General features: G+C 35.2%; 2 protein-coding genes across 2 annotated transcripts; one reads left to right on the top strand and one right to left on the bottom strand.

Moving 5' to 3' along the window:
- Positions 1 to 250: 250 nt before the first annotated feature.
- LOC147404331 (Integrase-type DNA-binding superfamily protein) lies at positions 251 to 727 on the top strand. The gene has a single exon (XM_086437839.1). It carries the CDS (start codon positions 251 to 253, stop codon positions 725 to 727), a length of 477 nt encoding a protein of 158 aa, XP_086293965.1.
- Positions 728 to 4,603: 3,876 nt separating this feature from the next.
- Positions 4,604 to 19,751, bottom strand: LOC147404332 (S-adenosyl-L-methionine-dependent methyltransferases superfamily protein). The gene is made up of 9 exons (XM_086440252.1): positions 19,516 to 19,751; positions 16,894 to 16,974; positions 12,445 to 12,523; positions 10,036 to 10,177; positions 9,645 to 9,864; positions 8,416 to 8,503; positions 6,098 to 6,162; positions 5,877 to 5,966; positions 4,604 to 5,018 (listed from the first exon to the last, which is right to left on the bottom strand). Exons 1-9 carry the CDS (start codon positions 19,657 to 19,659, stop codon positions 4,905 to 4,907), a joined length of 1,023 nt encoding a protein of 340 aa, XP_086296378.1. The 5' UTR covers positions 19,660 to 19,751; the 3' UTR covers positions 4,604 to 4,904.
- Between the last annotated feature and the right edge of the window lie 1,025 nt (positions 19,752 to 20,776).

Genomic DNA, 20,776 nt, shown 5'->3' on the forward strand with positions numbered 1-20,776 from the left:
AAAAGGGCATCATTGACGTGTACCATCCACCGCTTCTGTGGCATTTATTTTGACCATTGAAAATGTTGACCTTTTCAACAATTTAAAATTCTAAGTATTTATCTCTCTCATGGTCAAACCACTTGATACTTTTGACTTTCTCCTAAGTTGACATTTTTCCTTATTCAACCTATAAAAGGACTAATTCACAAGTTCCACTTCATTCATCATATTTCCAAAAATCTGACCCACTCTTTGGATTCGAGATCAAATGAGCAATTTACAAGTAGGGAATGTCACCACAACTGAGAAGAAGTACAAAGGAGTACGATGTCGAAAGTGGGGGAAATGGGTGTCAGAAATTCGGGTTCCAGGCACACAAGATCGTATATGGTTGGGCTCATACTCAACCCCAGAAGCCGCGGCGGTAGCTTATGACACTGCGTTGTTTTGTCTTCGTGGTCCTTCGTTCATGGAGCACCTCAATTTTCCAATGCACTTGCCCGGAGGCCTTCGTACCGATATGTCACCAAAATCAATACAAAAGACAGCATCAGATGCGGGCATGAAAGTAGATGTCAAGTTGGCCACAACTTTACATGAAAATGTTGAAAATGTGAATGAAATTAGAGCGATTCATAATAGTCTAGAGAGCCAATTATGGGATGACGAAAATGATAACTCTAATGAGTTTAGAGAAGGGGAGGCCCTAAGTATTTCAGTTGACGACATGGAGATATGCATCTAATACGCAAAATATTTACATGTACGAGCTATATAATGATGTTAGAAACATACATGTGTGTGGCAATATTCTAAGCAACCTATGTATTCTAAGCAATGTAGGTAATATATTGTACTTGAGATGCACCAAATTTTATACACTTTAGAAAAATAAAATTGAGATACGTGTCAGGTTTTAATGGAATTTAGAGAAACCTCTTGATTTTTAAATTCATGACATGCAATTGACTTCGGTCATTCACAAGAAACTAATCAAATGACCAAAATGCCCTCATCCAAACCCTCTTGCCTAAAAGCCTTGATTGTTTTCAGCCTATGGCGTTTTTTGGTTGTTTAATATGTTCAACTCATTTGCCAAAAACCTTCACTCTTCTCTCCCAAAATCCTAGTGCCCATTGTTTTTACCCTTTTTATTTCTTTGAAAAGACATTGAACATGAGGACATTTTTATCATTTTACATTAATTTCTTGTAGAAGACCAAAGTCAACGGGCAATCATAGTTTGAAAAAAATAGGGGGCATCTTTAATTTTAACCAAAATTAAGAGGGGTGCCTGGAAAACTAACCCGTTTTATTGTGCTTCCACTCATCAAGCAACTTGACTACCAGTTATGATGGTTGATTGGTCATTCAAATTATCTTGACCAACATTTGTTTGAAGGTCTGTTGTATTAAATTGACATAAATAACTGGAAAGATAAAGATTTTGACCTAGAAAAATTAGGGGGTATCCTCCTTTCCACTCTCTTAAAAGCCACATCATTAAATGCTCCTTGTGCTTGTTATAAAATAGTTATTTGGTTATTAAAATTGAATATAAATGAAGGAAAATGCTGGACTGACTTATATCGACACTGTGCTGACATGGCAATGTGCCGACAATCATAGATTTCTTTCCATGTATCTCTAGGAATTAAATCTACGTTTATCTTTGCACTACCAGGTCGGTGCAGTGTAGAACGAAGTCCATGTAGCAGGTAACATGTGCCCTAAGGGCCCGCCTCAAAAAAAAAAAAAAAAAAAAATATATATATATATATATATATAATATATATATATATATATTCTTACCAAAATAACCTCAAATACTTATTTCCAAAGTGTATTTAATGCATCCACACGTCCGACGGTGGCACATGTTAACAAAATCCATTAATATGAATGAGGACCCAGAGTGATGTCATGTACCCATAGAATGGGAATGGTGTCCACATGGCAGTTTTGGTAGGAGTTTAAAATATATTGGATTCCTACCAAAGTCATTTTCCACTTGGTATGCAATCCAATGTGTTTAATCTCCAACTAAAATGTGTCATCGGGTCACTGTTCTAGATCGCAATTATTATTCTGGTAGAGGGTTTGCCTTAACCCCGACTTACTGATATAAAAAAAAAGATTTATTTATTCACTTAAATGTGTTATATTTCACAATTAATCATAAATTTTACTTAATCAAAGTCTTAGTCCTCAATATATTTGATTCAGTAATTGTTAGATTCTATTTATTTTCCATCTTTTTTTAACTTATAGACTCATTACGGCCTATCATTTCAAATAATGGTTGCATCCTCTGTCTTACTACTATGGTTGGCACATAATTAACCAATGCTTATTCTCAAAATACTGTCATTGTTTATTCTCTAGCCCATTGGGTTTCGTGTGTATAAAATGTGTTCTTGCCCTAATGTTTGAGATACACAGAATCCTAATGTTTGAGATACACAGAATCGAGTTCCGATCTATTCATCTCTACTGTTCTCTCTTAAAGGGGTTTTTTTTTTTATATATATACTATTCTTTCTAAATAACATCTTGTTCTTCTTTACAAATATTCGGTTGCTTGTACATCGTTTGATTTGATCGAGTTCGACATAGATCTACTAAAAGAAGTTCACGATCCATTGTACTTTATACCTCCACATGATATCATTTTACTAGTTTTCTTACTTGTTTTTTGATTTCTTTAAACATCATGTGAATGATACGTAGTAGATGTTCGTATAAGATAGTATAATATCTTGTGGACGGCCAACAAATGGGCTTGAACTCGAGACTTCCTTTATGGAGAGAGGCCCTGATTACTACACCCTACACTCATTGGTTCATCTATCTTGATATAATTACTACATTCATTAAGTTGTATGCTTTTGTAGAGGTTTATATAATTTCGAAGAGGGATTATGATTAATAGGAAAGAAGAATTTAGTTTTAAGTCTTTAATCAATACAACACTTCGCATTAAGAAAAATGTGAGTGGGCCCTACGGTGGTAGAATAATTTGACGTACTTTTGACCCAATTAACGCTCCTAGAATGCACAACAACCTAACGCGCTTCGGCCTAACAAATATAGGCAACATAATAAGTGTTCGGAAAGTAGTTTTTGAAAATGAAAGTCAACATATATTTAGATATGGGATTATCATGCTTTAATCATAGTGTATATATGTAAAACATGGGAGTGCCTAACAAAGCTTTGAAATTTGGAAGTACTGTATTTAATTCGAGAGTCTATGTATTTGAATTCTGAACTCTATTCAGCTAAAGCAACTAAAGAGGTCATGTATTTTTCTGAACTTATCGGCCCAATTACCTTTTGAAAATATTTTTCTAAAAGGGTCATATAAATAACCGTTTTGATATTTATTTATTTTTTTTACCAAAATAGGAATCCATCCCATTGACTATGCAATATGATTGTTGTGGGTGGGAAGATAAATACAATCATAGATGATTAAATGCCACACCAAATAAGATCTACTTCACCTTGGGAGATATGGTAGGCATGGTGTTAGGGCTGTCAATGGATTGGTTCTCGATCAGCCAATCAATCTGATAAGGATCGGATTGGACCTGAAATTGATCCGGATAAGAATTGGTTCAGGTTTTCTAAAGATCTCTCAACATTAATTTCCAAAAAACAGATCCAATAAAAACTGGATGGTCTCCGGATAAAATGAAATCCCATTTGACGTCCGCAATGTAGGATAATTTTCATACTTCTCACATTTTGTCAAGATGGGGTACCCTATCGGATTACGATGTGGTTGCTCTGATAAGACCCAAATCCTCAAAATCCATATCCAAAGTTATTGTATTGGATTTTTAGCCTGATCCAATCCGTTGATAGTCCTAATTAGATTGGATTGAGAGAAGAGAAGGGAAGAGAAGAGAAACTCTCTGTTTGGATTGAAAAAGAGAGAACCTGGGACAAGTTTGGAAATTTAAAAATATCTTAAAAAGAGATCTAGGGCAGAGTTAAAATTATAAAATATTTTAAAAGAATTTCTCTCCTCTTCTCCCCACTTTTGGAAAGAAAGACAATTCACATTTTTTTTTTCTCTCCTCTTATCTCCAATTCTTTTCTCTTCTCTCCCCACTTACCAATCCAAACAGGAGAAATGAAGAGAAACTCATTTATTTTATCTTTTGTTCTCTCCATTTGTCCCAATCCCAAAGGTTTCATTTGAAGATATCACTATGATTAAAATACCATCTTCAAACCCATTCCAAGCAATAAAATTATTCATGGTTTGGGGTTGTGATGATGTCTGAAATCTATTTTGTTGTTGATCACAAGGGATGTCCTGTACATAATGAAACTACTATATACTTACGTTGTAAGGAAAACTAGGGACTTCAAAATTTGGGAGTAGACCGAACAAGACTAAAAAATGATGCAAAGTTAATGAGTTTGAGTAGAACTAATCGTCTTTAGGTCATAATCGTGTCGACCCATCTAATCTAGTCACTAAACGGGTCTTGTACAAGTTAGGGACATCAACCCCTTTTGACCCATTTAATTATTGTATACTTAAAAGTGTCTTGTTAACCCATGCACAACCTATTGAAATAATGAAACATAGGAGGTACCTCAAATATCAACGATAAAATAGGGATGCTTAAAAAATTACCCTTTTAAACTTTGATCATGTTGTGTTCATGAATTAGACAAACACGACACAGCCCAACCTATTTATTAAACATGTTGCACAAATAAATAAACAATCGGATTTAATCAGATTGAACTCTCCTTTATTCTAAACTTCCCAAATAAATAAAAATAAACCTATTGGCCTTGCTCTAAGTTATCACAAAGGGAGGAAACAATAGTGATTTTGATTCCTTATATGTTATATAAGAAAGTAGAATCTCAAAGGAATGCTGATTGAGGCAAGAGGTTTAACTAGGCGTACCAAATTCCTTCTTGATGTCCTTGAAGGATATGGTGGCAGAACCCCTCCTTTTGGCTTTCTGCTGTGAAGGATGTTCCTTCCACCCTGTCATGTAAATCACCTACATCACCAAGCACAAAATGTCCGTGACAACTTCCAATAAAATAAGAGAGCTTCTATTGCACACCAACTTTTTTACTATGGCAGTCCAATTCATATGTAAATCACCAAAGAATTAACACACATCTTGGGGTGCCGTTAGCAAAAGTTGGTGTGGCAATAGTCTCTCTAAAAATAAATAGCAAAAACAGAACATGACCAAGCGCAGTATCATGAAATACAATCCCCTACATAACTATGGTAACATGAGCACATGATGTAAATACAATATTTCCCCATATTTTTATTGAATGATGATTGATGACTCCAAATTCACTGACATTAGTATGATTTAATATGCATCGATGAAACTTTGTTACATCGGTTAAAGACTCTAGTAATGACACCATGAGGGGTTCAAAACCTACCTTCACCAATTAATCACTAACCACGAACTTCGCTTCCTTAGCAAAAAATGAATAAAATAAGAGAGATTCTATTGCTACACCAACTTGTGCTAATGCCACCCCAATTCATAAGTGAATCACCAAAGAATTAGCACATATCTTGGGGTGGTGTTAATAAAAGTTGGTGTGGTAATAAAATCTCTCGAAAAGGAACTAGTCATATCACAGACATCGAACCCAGACCATCAATTAACCTTGACTGACACGTAACTTTTTGTGTTCATTTCAAGCCCCTAATTTTTAATTAATGTTTGGGAAACCTCCCTAGAAATACCACGTGTCATCAAATGGAGGGGGTTCCTTTAAAATTTTGAAGTGGGATGCCAGCTTCAAAGTTTTTTCAGAGAGAGAGAGTCTATCTCAGATCCATTTCTTTTTAAGTAAAATATATGCGTGAAATACAAAAATTTCACCTGAAAAGTTGCAGGAATGGTACCATCTTCAGCTGCAAACATCGACTGGTACACAGCAGCAGTTGCTAAGGCTGTCTCTCTCTTTAAGATCTGAAGTCAATCGGAAACAAACCCAAGTTAATATTCCCACTAAAGACTTCCCAAAGCAGCCTGCATCAGGCATTAACAACAAAACGTATTTATTGCAAAGAAAGGAACCCCGTTCTTGGGAAAAGCCTCACATTGTTCCTTTGCAGGAGAGCATTGGTCTCACCCATTGACCGAAGATGTTCAATCAGCTCCAGAGCTGCACCAAAGAAAAAATAATGCATGATAGCAAACGGAGGGAAGTTCAAGAAATTGCTAGTGTTATTATCAACATTGAAAACCTGTCACCTTGAGTCTGATCAACTAGCTATAAAATTAGAGAGATTATATTGCCACACCAACGTTTGCTAATGCCAACCCAATTCATATGTAAATCACCAAAGAATCAGCACACATCTTGGGGTGGCGCTAGCAAAAGTTGGTGTGGCAATAAAAGCTCTATAAAATTATATTATGGCAAGTCACACCACAACCAAAATTATAAATAGTACCAAAGTGTGCCTGTGCCTTAGTTAAGGGGTAGAAGAAGAAAGACAATAAAGTTTGGGGGGAGGGGGTTATTATTGGTAAAAGGGAGGAGGAAAGACAACAAAGTTGTTAGGGTATTATTGGAAAAGGACAAAAGAGGAAAGGCAATAAAGTTGGAGGAGTGTTCTTGGAAAGGGGAGAAGAAAAGAGAGAATAAATGTAAAAGTTGTACTCGAGATGTGTGTGAGATTGAATCTGCCCTCTTTATGAGGGGATAAACCTTGGGAAGACAACCATTGTGTTTTATTATATAGATTAATATTTCCATTTTGTTCTTAGAAAAAAAAAACACCTAGGACAAGCCACCAACTCATCCGAAAGGTCATGTTTAAGCCCTTCTAATTCAGCTAACGGTGACTAAATAGGATTAACAAATGACCTAATTGACCAAGTGAAGATTATGCTCCTGAAATTCCCTATGACTTGGTAATTTGCAACATATCTGATTATAGTAAATCTAAGTTGGATGATACACACATAATCCTTGAAATGTCAGCAATTTGGATAAATTAAATGTACCAAATGCATTTCCAACAATAAATAGTGGTGAAGTCCAACAGATCAGACAAAAAAAAAAGGGTATATTAGTCGTTAGGTAGTTACAATTAAATAATTCATGGATTCTAAGAGACAGAAGTTAGCGCAATGCACGCATGCAATTTCTCTGTCTATTTCTTGGTCTCTTAGTCCTTGATGATTTGGAAAGTTAACATGTCAGCTTATTGTGTGGATTTGATGGATCTTAACTACGAGTGTCTGTTCGGGCATTATTTCTGTGAAATATCTGCAATACTTTAGCACAACTATGACCTTGCATCTTGGTTTGTAAGAAGTTCATTCACGATACGAAAACCAAAACAGACAATTAACTCTTCACAAGATCTTTAGTGCTCTGAAAAGAATTATACTAGATGTAGCGGTAAATTTTTTTTAACAAGAATTATACTTGATGTATTGGTAATTAATTCCAATTAACTTAAAATCTTGTGTCTTGGGCTGGGTTACTCAATTCGTTATAAAGATACTGAACCGTTAAAAGGTACGGTTCGTGAAATAGAACAAACTAAACGACTTTCATTATTTTAGCTAAATTATTTTGGCTCCCCTCCACATATTGATAATATTGAGACATCCCCCTAAATTTTCAAACAGCTAACATGCCCCTTTTGATCTCGGTCTTTATTAAGGAACTGACAAAAAATAACCAAATACCCTCATCTTCAACCTATTAAATAAATAAAAAACTTGATTTTTTTCTTCCCAAATCTATCGTCCTCAACATCTTCTTTACCCTACTCATCCCTTCAACCTTCAAATGTCCTCATCTGTGTCTACCCCTACAAACCGGGTTCATTCTCGAGTGGTGAACCATGAACCAAAATTTGAACCGAGTGAATCCATGAATCAGGTAACATAGGTCTTGGGTACTTGATTCCAGTTATTCCTTCAAAGAATTCGATATAAAATGACGAACTCAGGAAAGAAAACACAAGTTCAATGAGATAGATGAATTAAAGCGACTAAGGATGGATGGAATGTTGTGGAAATAAAATGTAGTGAGACCTGTCCCATTAAGATAGAAATATACATGCCATCTAGTTTCTGAATTGAAGCATATTAGCTGACTTGTATGATGGCTTCTCGATTAAAATCCCTGGTATGTCATCAAAGACCCATATCACAAGTTTGTGAATATCAAAGATTAAAAGAACTATGCCGACCCTGTCCTTGACGCTTTTGTTAATCTCAGTCCCTGATATGAGTTGCAAAATGAAGGTGCAAGTAGCATTATAGCATGAACTCACATGATGCATCTCACATTTTCAACTATAGACATCTTGTATTCTATAATTTTAAGATTAATCATGTAATGTAGCTTCCTGGTGAAATGAAGCATCCAAAAATTCAAACGAGAAATACTCACCGCTGTCATATCTAACAGTGTACTCATCAACATCTACACCTGGAAGGGTGAAGCCAGCCCTTGTCAAAAGATTGCCTGCATCCCTCACCTTAATAAAAAAAAAGGAGTTATTATAGAGAAGAGAGCATGCATCTAATTAGGGTGACCCCAAATCCCTTTAAGAGGTATGTCTTCTTCCACACTGTTAACCTTAGTTGTTTTACAAAATTGTTCCAAATGGCCTTAGACTTGTAATTGGCTCCCAGAAAAAGACCAGGATAAGACGAGGACAGCTTGCCCAGGCACATCAAATATTGTTTCAAGTCACTCACTTGTCCTATTCCATAGATCTTGCTTTTGTTTTAAAGGCAGAGAGATTAGAAATAGCTTGAAAACATCTTAACAAGCACCTCAAAGATCTCAGCTATTCCTAAGAGGCCTCTACAAAGAATACGATTTTGAAAACAAACAAGAGGTAACAAATAGTAAGAGCATCGTTACCAAGTAGTATCCCCCTTTTGCACCCTAACTCGTCAACTTGATTGGCCACTCTGCTAAGATTTTACACCACCATGAAAAGCAATAAAGGGGGATGGAGATCAACTTGTCTCAAACCTTTATGAATGATGATTGTTTTCATCTGAAAATGTCCTTGTCTTTATTCAAATTGTAAGATTGTATAGAATCTTGAGTTATACTCATTTCATAAATATAAAGCGAAAAAAAATGGAAAGGATTACTATCTAAATGGATTCATACACAAGACATAAGACTCAAATCACTTGAATTATTTTATTTTTGGGTGGGGGGATAGGTAAAGGGTTAGTAGTTAGCAAGATGCAGGTGGTTTCAAGGAGATTTGAACCTAGGACATGGGAACAACATTCCACACATCTTACCAACTTAGCTAAGTTGGCACTTCTAATGTGGAAGGACAGACAAAAGAGTTCAGTTAATATGTGATTAACCCACATGATTTTAATTCCAGTTCGTTCATTTCCTACAATTTAAAATCAAGAATAAATCATTTTGACTCAAGTTTTTTGTGAATTTTATGACTCGTGCATAACTCAAGATTCTAACATAGATCTTCCTCTATGTTACACTCATTCTATGAACACATCATTTCTTAACTGCTCACCATTCAGTATCATAAAAGCAAGCGTGGTCTAACTCCTGTATTGTAAATTTTCCCTTTTGTTTCAAGTCAAAATTTCGTCATCACTAAGGGACCATAGAAAAATACATACTTGTGCCAAAGGAGACAAACGTGGACTGATGCCTCCCTCACGCTCCATGTGCGCTATAGTGCATGCTATATCTGATAATTTTGCTGAAGAAATAGAATCAAACAACTTTAATGTCTCTCCACCAAGAATAGCTGCTAGAAATAGGCCATCAGGCTTCAATGCCAGTCTGCACTGCCATAATGCCACAACAACTGTATATATTACACTATCTAGAGATATACTTGATAAAAATGTATATGTCCTAAAATAAAATTAAGTTGTTACTATCTAAAAATTACTGAGGTTCTTCTCAAGCAATATGAGTCGTAGAGAAATATGACAAAATCCAAATGTCAAATCTAACTATATTTCTCCATCATATGGCACCTGTTGCATGGAGAATTACACATACCTTTCTTTTATGGGCAAGTACTCTTCATCACCAACCACAAAGGATGTTTCAATGTTGTCATTGGACCAATCCGGTTCAGCATCTTTACACAATTTAACCATGTCATTAGATGCATCCATCATAATGAGTTTTTGAATGCCACCTGACATCAGAGGGGGGGTTTATTTCAATCTTCATTGAATCAAGAACTTCTTAAGGATCACTTGCTTCAAAAGCTTCATCTTGTAAGGAAACAAGTGATCAAACTGCAATGACTAGGTATTACCATGCATAGAAAGGATTGATACTTCATAGGCCAAACATTGTTATATAATACTATGGTTGAGAAAGACATCAATGCTTAATAGCTGCATGTTCCAATAAAAAATATTGTTAAGACAGCAAATAGCATACTATATTTCATTAATTATCAGATAGCTACCATGACTCCTCAACCCAACCAAAACCACAATTCATGGTCAGAAGCCTTCCAGAGAGCATAGTTGATTGAGTTGCAAATTTCCAATAGTTACACTCCATGGACTTCCTCTTATTCCTAACCCCAAGGTTGCAACACTTCACCCCTATACCAAAGGTTGCTACTTTAGGGACCAACAACAAGGAGAAGAGTGCTCCTTTTAGCGGGAAGTACAACATATGCGCTATAAATTGTCCAAACAAAAAGAAGATTACTGCTACCATATTGAGTTCTAATGTGATATTGATGATCCTCCAGTTGAAGACCATGAGGAAGTGCAGGAAATTGATGCCATAGACCAAGAAGATTATTATGGCGAAGATGGACAACCACTTTTTGTTGTAAAAAAAAACCTATTTCGCACTCTAACAATTTTCCAAAATTCAAGTTCAGTTGTTTTTTTTTTATTTGATAAAATTTAGTTTACAATCTTGAATTTTTTGATTTATAGATTTAGGATTTGTATTTTCCCTTTAGTTTTCATATCTGATAATTTTGGTTACACTTCAACTCCTGTGGATCGACCTCGGACACCAAAGATTATATTAATTCGCTACATGCACTGCAATTGGGATTTTGAATCTGTAATATTTAAGTTGTAGCAAGTTTTTGGCGTCGTTATTGAGGATTGGAACGTGTAATTAAAATAAAGGTTACAATTTTATTTTTTTTTGTGATTGTGATACAGGAAACAAGGATCAAAGAAGAAATTGGAAAGACGGGAAAAGCTACTCAAGTTTATAAATTTTAGAAATTCTCACATTTTTCTTTTTTATAGTATTTTATTTCCTTGTTACTAATCAAAGAAAAAAACTAACACCCTTTTAGGATTTCGTTGGGACCTATTAGAGCTTGTATGACTTGAAGGGATGAAGATGGGTTGAGGGAGTGCAACTGGGTTGATGAATGGTAAAGAGAGGATACAGGATTTGGTCGGTAAGATTTAGGAACTAAATTAGAATTGCTCCTTTCACCCACTTTTTAGGTGGGTGAAAGCAGTAAGTGGGTGAGCAAGCAAAAAAAGTGAGTGCAAATAGTGCACCCCACCAAAAAGTATTTGTCCTGATGCTAGATTCAACATCTGACTTCTGAAACAACTTCACTATTAGGCACCAGTCTGTCCTAAGCTTCCAGATATAAATGCACACATCGTACTATGACAATGTAAATCTTCAAAAATTCTTCTATTACTTTCTTTCCAGAGACTCACTACACAAAAGGGTCTTTCGAACAAACTTTTCTCTCACCTCAAAGTGTCCTCAATGGCAACCTAAAATTAGATCTGCAAAGTCAACTGGAAAAAACCCACTCTATTTTGAAGCAATTAAGAAATGAACTTCATACTTCTGTGGACTCTGGCAAGTTATACAATAATATTAATTTAATTCCTCTAATCCAATATAAGCAGTTCCCACTAATGCTGCAGTCACCACTGATTAAGCATTATCAATATAGTAACTGACCAAAAAGTTTGTCCAGACAATTCCAGCTACCAGCGTTTCACCAAGTATTCAAGGAAGTTCATGTTATGACACCTGGAATGTGTTTATGTTACAATCAGAGTGGGAAAAAAGAGAGAGGAAATAACTGGATCTACAATAGAAGAAAATAAACTAAATAAAATAAAAAAACTACCTCACAAAAAAAGGGGCCTAAGTGAATGGATTGTGGAACGTAAACTACTACAAGTTTTTTATTAGGAATTCTCAGCTTCACAATCATTTTATAACTTAAGCAATTGATAGCCAAAGGGCTCAGACTCGTAAATTAAAAAAAAAAAGAAGTAAATGTATGACCCCTATCAAGAAAAACTGGATGTATGCCACTGCAATGTTTTACAACCACCCTTCACACGTTCATACATGCAGTAAATGGCATGGCCAACCTACTTGATGCTCAACAAATAAAATACAAACTGATAAGAATGAATTGTATTAACAACAAATTCTCACCACGCCCACGTAACAAACGCCTTATAGCTCCCAAGGAACCCCCTAAACATAATGTTGTAGGAAAGGTTCGTTTGCAGTCCTGCAAAAGGAAAAATACATAGTAAATCATGACTATAATTATCAAAGTTAATACAAGAGGAAAAATTATACTCTGATCGTAATTATATTGGCTTTCTAAACTAGATATTGGATGATACAAATTGTTATTGTATGCCATTAGTAGTAGTTAGTACAAGAGGAAATCATGACTATAATTATCAAAGTTAATACAAGAGGAAAAATTATACTCTGATCGTAATTATATTGGCTTCTAAACTAGATATTGGATGATATAAGTTGTTATTGTATGCCATTAGTAGTAGTTAGTCGTTTAAATTCTTGCGAGTGATAAGTAGGGTACATTTAAATTCCCTAAAGACAATCCCGTATTTTTTACTTTTCTTAGTATTTAAGAAAAAAGGTCCTCTTTAAACCCGATGGCTTCTTTTCACATTTTTCCTTCTCTACGTCCTCTCCTTACTCTTCTTCTTCCTCTTCCATCTCACTGACACCAAAGCACTTAAGGGGAAAAATTCAAGTTGGTAGCAAAGCAAGTATCCCTGCACCTTCTGAGGACCTTATTTGTCAATAGGTGACATCACCATGATGTCAACATTAGCAGGACTTGTTTTATAAATGAAGCAATTTTTTGGAAGCTCCTGATTTATGTGATTTATCACTATTTCTTTGAAGTTCTTTGGTTATAACTAACGATGCTATATTTGAGAAATGGTTCCATGGGAAAAAAATTGTTTGCATGTTTTTTGAAGATTTAAAGCCCATAGTGAGAAAAACCAGTGAAGATGGATTGTCTTTTCCTAAGGAAACCATAGAAAGTGGTCATTTCCAAATTGAGTAACAATCAAGAAAGTTAAGTAGTTTTTTACCCTTTTTTGTGATTGTGCAACCCTTTATTGCTAAAATCAATCATAAATCGGACTTTTGGGTTTATTTTTAATTATTCAACAATGTTTTTGGGTTGATTTAGGCTCTTCCTAGGTTTTGTTTCCCTTAGAAAGTGATAAGGACATCAATGCTTGAAGAGTATAAATTTTTTTTTTTATGTTTTTATTATTTGGTTTATTTTCAACCAAAGACCTTATTGTTAGAATATTACAACCCTTGGTTATTCACAACTATGAGAAATATGGGACCTGTGACTAATTCCTATTAGTTGTAGGGGTAGTAGTAATTTAAAAATTTTATTTATGTTTTATTAACGCGGAGATCAAATCCTTGTTTGATTTGGTTTCAATTTTAATAGTCTATTCTTGTCCAGACTCTAGGATTAGATTCTTTATTTGGTATTTTAGTTTTATTAGAATTCTTAGATAAGGTTTTCTTTATGTATAGATTGTATTAGGATTTATTTTATGAAGAGTTTGATGAATAAATAATTAGTTTCTTTCAATGAAGTTTCTTAGTGTGATCTCTCCATTATTCTTGGTGGGATTCCAAGGTCCTATCCTTCTATCCATTATCTTTCTCTTCTATCTTATTTCTTTTTTCTTGATTTTTTTTTAAATTTTTTATTCTTGATTTTTTCTTGAATTCAAGAACTCTCGAATTCTGAATCTTAAATTCTTGAAACCCATACTTTCCCCTTTCTCTTAACCCTTACTCCTCAATTTACAACTCTCAAACTATCCCTCCTTCAAACCTAACCCTATGCCTATTTAATACCCTTAAACCTAATTATAGGACCTTGTTGAAATATATTGTGACTGCAAAAAAATTGCATTTTACCTTTCAACATATAGCCATGGGATTGTGGAAACCTTTCACAATAACTAGTAAAACCTTCTGGGTCCAAAACCTTTTCTTGAAATCTCTTTTCCCTTAACCCTTACTTTAATCCACTCCCAAATCAGATTCCCTACCCCATATTTCATCTTCTTCCCTTACCGTCATGCATTAGAAAGTTCCATAGATCTTTAAGATATTAATATCCTTATTTTCCGGCTTCTTTGTCATCGAGATTGTCTCGTATGTCCATTCCCTTCTTGGGATTGAGTTGCAGACTCCAAATCATTTCCCCTTCTAGTCTCTTCAATCATGTAGCCCAATCTATCACTAACATTAAGTTTAACAGGGATAATTTGAGCATGGTCTCATTTGGTCCATTTTTATATTGAGGGTCAATCGAATTGAGATTTGGGATATCTCATTTCGGCTACTCCTAGGCCTCTTAATGGGTATCCTATGTTGGACAAATGACGGACTGATAATTGCACTTCTCTGGATGGTTTCTTAAATTTTATAGAGCCACAATTTGTGGCCAATTACATTTTTAATGACTGTTCATGAGCTTTGGGGAGCCCCACTCAGTCCTGTGGTATATCAGAGAACAATGCTAGCATCTATCAACTAACCTACTTGGACTTATCATCCATCTACTCCTTATCCAAACTTAAGGGAGCTCCTACTAACCATTGCATTGTGAGACTTATGATGGGATCTCTTGGAAAGTAGAATTGAAAAGAAATTTGAACGATTGATTCAATGCAGCCTTCTACGAGAGAACTAATCTGGTTCACCTCGCCTCTTCGGATCTTGACTTTGTTGTATGAAAATGGGACCCAAATGACAAGTTCTTGACAACACCCTAAGCCTCCTTTCCTACTAATGCTTGTGGGATGTGCCCTCTTACATACAAGGTGGCTTACTTTGTATGAACAACCATGTTGTATAAGGAACCATCGATCACCTGACCATTACCCATTATTAATTCTGAATAGATGTTCCACCATATAAAGCAATGGAGAAGATGATGTATCATCTTTTCATCCATCACTCTTTTGCCATGGATGTCATGGCCTATTACTTTCGAGATTGACTGTCCCTAACAGCATTCTTGCTTTGTGCAAGGAGTGGTGACGAGCTGAAATTCAGGTTTTATTGGGCTCTTTTGGATTTGATCAAGCACATTATTCTTACAAATCTGAAGTATTTACTAAAGTTGAGAGACCTTTGATTTATTGGCATGACTCCAGTCAATGGAGTTCAAATCTTGGTGACACTCCACTGCTGTGATCTCCAAGGGCTGTGAGACTCAATCCAGCTATCTATCTTGATCTCATCTGCCCTAGTAAGTTGTCAATTTTTTTTTTTTTTTAATGTTTTGTTTCTGCTGTAACTTTCCAGACCTTTATAATAGTTTTAGCCTGGCAAAAAGCCATCTCTTGGTCCCTAAACCCATGTCCTTTATAGAATATTTCAGCCTAGTTTAATAGCCCACCATAAATACTAGATATCTTCCCAGCTTCCTACACATAAAACCCTAAAAATCCAGCACCATACAAACCTCGATTAAACCCATTATAAGTCCTTACTAAATCCTACTTCAAATCAAAACCTTCTTGTCATTCATCAAGAGATTAGGTCAGGCAAAGGATTTTCTCCAAATGGCAATATTTTGTGAAGGCTTCTTCCTTTAGCAGTTTTATGGTTCATCTAGAATGAAAGGGGAAAAAAAAACAAGATTTTAAACACCAAGATTCTCTGTATTGAATAGGGTAAAAAATTAGATCTCTCCTTCAGGTCTTTAGATTTGATGACTTTGTACTTTGTATTGGATCCTAGTGAGCAGTGAAGCTGTTACTAGATCTCCCCTATTTATTCTTCTGTTAACCTCTTATGTTTTAGTTGAGGCAGTTATAATCTGCAAGTTCTAAAATGACATCTCAAGGCAATGTTTCAACCAAGAGAAAAGACGATAATATCTTGACTGAACATTCTGATGCATTCCGAAACATTCAATATTTCATATCGGTTTCAACCAATACATTCGATATTTTGAACCATGATAATGTGTTGTAACTATTACTTTGAGAAAATGGATGGAGCCTTGCACTTGTAAAACACTTAGTTTTTTTATAGGTCTGAGTGTAAAGGTGAGGTTTAGATCTCAGGTATATGTAGTATCACTACCAACTTCACAACTTCAGCAAGGTCGATATTTTGAACCATGATAATGTGTTGTAACTATTACTTTGAGAAAATGGATGGAGCCTTGCGCTTGTAAAACACTTAGTTTTTTTATAGGTCTGAGTGTAAAGGTGAGGTTAGATCTCAGGTATATGTAGTATCACTACATGCATACTTCACAACTTCAGCAAGGTGGCAGCTTCAAAGAATAATGATAGAATTGGTGCTGCCCAAATCTTTTAAGGTATATGAAAAATCTTTAATGCCGAAAGAGTAAATATATAACTCGATAGATCATATCTATGCCAGTGAAAACCAATTAATTCAATTCTTTTAAAAAGCAACCTTCCTTCACCGCATGTATGACTTTTGCCTTTAAAAGAAGGCAAAAAAAATAATAACAACAATCTATTGGGTTTACCAATGCAAGTGAAAATGTTAAAAGTAGTCAAGAAACTGAAATTCCAAGGAGAAGATTGCTACCTCTAAACGGTCCAACAAATTTTCGGCAACAGCATCAACAAAAGGATCCTTAGGACGCATTAGCCATGAAGCTCGGTCTCGCTGCCAAGGAAGAGAGTCAAGAATTGAAATCCAAGGCAAGAAAAGAGAATAAGATCATAATAATTGCTTGGCAAGGAGGGTCATGGAATAAGGGTTATTTTCATAAATTACAAATGCTAAACTATAGTCGAAGTATTATTGATTAACAACCAGTAGTACAAGTGTTGCGCAGCAAGCATCCAATCTCGAGCATTCTTCCCCGTCTCTCCTTCCCATTATCATAAAGAATTCTCCCACTAAAACCCTCTCTTTCCTCTGCTTGGAGGTCCCCTCTCTTCCTCCCAAAAATCCCTAAATTTTTGCAATTTTCATTTTAAAACTGAACTATCGTGAGATCCAATAACTCAATAATCAACAATATCGGTTGATTCCAAATGTTGATCTATTGAAATTTTGTTAGATAGTCGAAGAAAACTGGTGAACACTTCTAAAAAAAATAAGGAAAAAGCAGTTTTTTTATAGGTAAATGCTTGATTAGTAGTTAGTGACAGGTAATATGGTTAGTGGTTAGCATAAGAAAGTACAGATTCAAGGGGGTTTGAACCTAGGACATGGGAACAACTCTCCCCACTTCTTACCACTTAGCTAAGATCGGATTTCACAGCCACCAAACACTTTTTGAAGAGCAAATGTTGTGTTCTTGAATTACCCAGATCGTATCCCTAAGCATAGTAACCAAGTTCGGATTCGACAATTATTCAGTGGGGTTTCAGTTTGGTTAATTCAGTTCAGGGAAGTTTCATAAAAATTTGGAAATTATACAAATGATGTTTTTGGTTTCTTCCCAAAACCAATCACCTTCAAACTCTCTAAAAACCCTATCTTGTTCTTGAGATTTGAAGGTTCAAAGGTAAAAATGATACCCAGTTAGGCAAGTAATTTGTCAATTCGCCGATTTAATCGGATGGTTTGGTGGGGTGTCTTCCATACTCGTTGAAAGTTTTGCTGGAATTGGCTGGATTGGGGGAGGCATTTCATAAAGGCGAGCAAAACGCATTCGTTGGGGCCTATTACCTAGCGTGGTGTGTTGGAGCATTTGGAAGGAGATGAATCGACGTGTGTTTGATGATAAAGAAAAGGAATTGCAAGATGTGATCGTGGAGGTCTTAGCTTTATTATTTTTTTGGTGCAAAAGGTATAAAGAATTTTGAGTTTTTTTTTTTTGAGGATCTCCTTGTGAGGTGGGAGAGGGTTTGTAATTTAGATATGAGGTAATCCCTTTTGGTGTTTTGAGGTTTTTTCTGCCTTTTGATAGATTTACTTTCCTTGTACTTTTCGGTTGGTCCCCTTGACCTCCGTTCGTTTTAATGAAATCATCTTTACCTATCCAAAAAAAAAATTGGCTGGTATCTTATTTGGCATATTTATGAATGTTTGAAAAAGATCAAATAATCATGTGACCATGTCCCTAGACAACCTGAGTAACATATCCCAAGAGATCTCCTAGGCATACGGCATCAATTGTTTATATTCAAAATAAATAATTTGAAAAAACAGAATGGATAGACAAAATATCATATCATATGTTTTTTCGTTGCAAAGGGTACCATCACTTGAACTTCTGACTCCTCAGTTAAAGTATTGAACTTGCTTCCAAGAAAGCAACCTAGTGATGATCCAGATCATATGTAATTGATGTAAATGGTGATCATATAAATATACTTAATATTTGTTTTTAAATTTCCATGTATCATGACTGTCCATATATGTTATTTTGACACTTGATCTCTACGTTATTAATGTCAATGCATATAAAATCCTGTCGAGTTTTTTCCCCTTCATCCAAATTGTTGTTATTCATTTATTTGTTATTATTTTGGGGGTGAGGTATCACTATAGTACAACGTTGTAAATAATGAAATATGTGATATGTTGAACTGGAACTTACCCCTTGGCATTTGTGCGAATTTAACCAATAGATTATTTCTTTATTTGAACAGTTTCTTTGAGGATTGGTATGTTTATAATTCCAATATGTAGGTTACTACACCTTTTGACTATTTATAATTTGAATAATTTCTTTAATGAGGTAGAATTAGTTTACAAAAAATAATTCTATGTTTTATTTTAACAAGAAATCACAATTAAAATTCCAACCAACCACAAAAAAAGATTTGCACGAAATTTCCCAATGGTTACCAAGCAATAGTAAATCTGTCAATGCAAATCATTTGTAGCGTACCAACTACCAAGCAGGGCCAAAATTTAAAGTAAATTATATATTTTTTGATAACCTTAAAGTAAATTATATTTCTAATTGGGAGGTGAGGGTGTGGGGGCAAATGGGGAGAGAGGTGAGGGAGTGGGGACGGAATGTGACATGTAATTAGTTGAAAATATAGGGGTGTCTCAAAGTTCTGTGGGGGCAATTGCCCCCACCAGCTCCGCCCCTGATCCTCACACACATAAACAAAATTGCTTCAAACACCAAATTTAAATGGCTCTTTAAAATTTCATATCGAGAAACCCTAATCTCTATCAAAGTTTATTATTGCGTGTGTGTGTGTGTGTGTGTGTGTGAGAGAGAGAGAGAGAGATTACCTGTTTGCGTTTGAGATGCCTATCGAAGATCTTGAGTCTGGAACTCTGGAAATCATCGCCCCCGTCCGTACAGAAAGGAACAGATCCTTTACGAAACATCAGAGGGATTGACCTCATTGTCCGTACAGATGATGATCCTCTCATCTCCCTCTTTTTTTTTCAATTTGTTTTTCTTCTACGAAGAAGCCAAGCTAAAGTTTAAACACACAGTTGAGACTCGAGACTGTTGGAAACCTCAAACCAAGGTTTTAAAACCGGAAGGGTCGGGTTAAAGGCACCGCAATTATTACCAACGGCACCCCTAACATAGCCAAAATTTTATTTTTATGTCTTATTTGGGTCAAAAGTTTCGGAATGAATCGATTTTTTTTTTTCAAAAGTCAGCCCATTCCGAAAATGTTAACGTCATAAAAAGTGGTTTACAAACGAAATTGAACGATTTATAAGACTTAAAATGGTATGGATTTTATCCAAAATCTCAGTGATTTGAATCCAAATTTAGCAGGTTTAGTTTCATCAAGTATATCCGAATTAAAATATGGTTTAGAAATATGGATTGATGTCCCTCGACCCAAGTTAGATAGAGGTCAGATATGGTTCCATCCCTATATTCATTAAGATTTGAATGATATATTACTTTGCAAGATGTATTTTTATATTTTTAAATTATTTTTCATTAACCAACAATGGTTGGGTGTAGTGGTCAATGTCACTCTTCAAAATAGAGAGGTCTTGAATTCAAGTCACTTAACATTAGTCCGTATCTGACCCGTTTTAAACTCTAACAATTTATCGTTCTTCAAATTGTTTTGATGGAAGAAGTTTCAGAATGGGATCATCCTCATAAAAAATTAGCTCAATCCAAAACTTTTAACTCATATAAGACAAAACAATTTGACTATGGTGTGAGGTGCCTTAACACTACCAAAACCAAAATTGTTTTCTCGTATCTATCCCACCAAATACTGAGATATGACTCGATGAAGTCAACTTGTCTAAGGAGAGTCAAATTGTCCAATTCATTTGAATATTTTCTTTCTTTGTAGAGACCTAGGTTCAAATCTCATAGCACTGAGTTACTAAACTTATTAAAAATAGGCTTAAAAATAAAAAGTTTCAAACTAGATGTGAGTATATCTTGATCTAACTTTTATATTCGAATCCGACTCGAATCATTTTAGCTAAAATCATATCCAAATCACTTTGCTTTTACTAAACTCAAATTCAAAATCGAAGAATTGGTTGATTTGGGTCGATCAGG

This window comes from Akebia trifoliata, chromosome 4, assembly GCF_017979445.1.
Source record: "Akebia trifoliata isolate Shusen 1 chromosome 4, ASM1797944v1, whole genome shotgun sequence".
Lineage (NCBI taxonomy): Eukaryota > Viridiplantae > Streptophyta > Magnoliopsida > Ranunculales > Lardizabalaceae > Akebia > Akebia trifoliata.

Excerpts from the sequence above, each read along its gene's own strand:
- LOC147404331 (XM_086437839.1), top strand. The coding sequence starts at position 251 with ATGAGCAATTTACAAGTAGGGAATGTCACCACAACTGAGAAGAAGTAC.
- LOC147404332 (XM_086440252.1), bottom strand. The coding sequence starts at position 19,659 with ATGAGAGGATCATCATCTGTACGGACAATGAGGTCAATCCCTCTGATG. Across the intron at positions 16,975-19,515 it reads GGCATCTCAAACGCAAACAG|CGAGACCGAGCTTCATGGCT; the intron begins GTAATCTCTCTC and ends CTTCCTTGGCAG. Across the intron at positions 12,524-16,893 it reads ATTTGTTGGACCGTTTAGAG|GACTGCAAACGAACCTTTCC; the intron begins GTAGCAATCTTC and ends TTCCTTTTGCAG.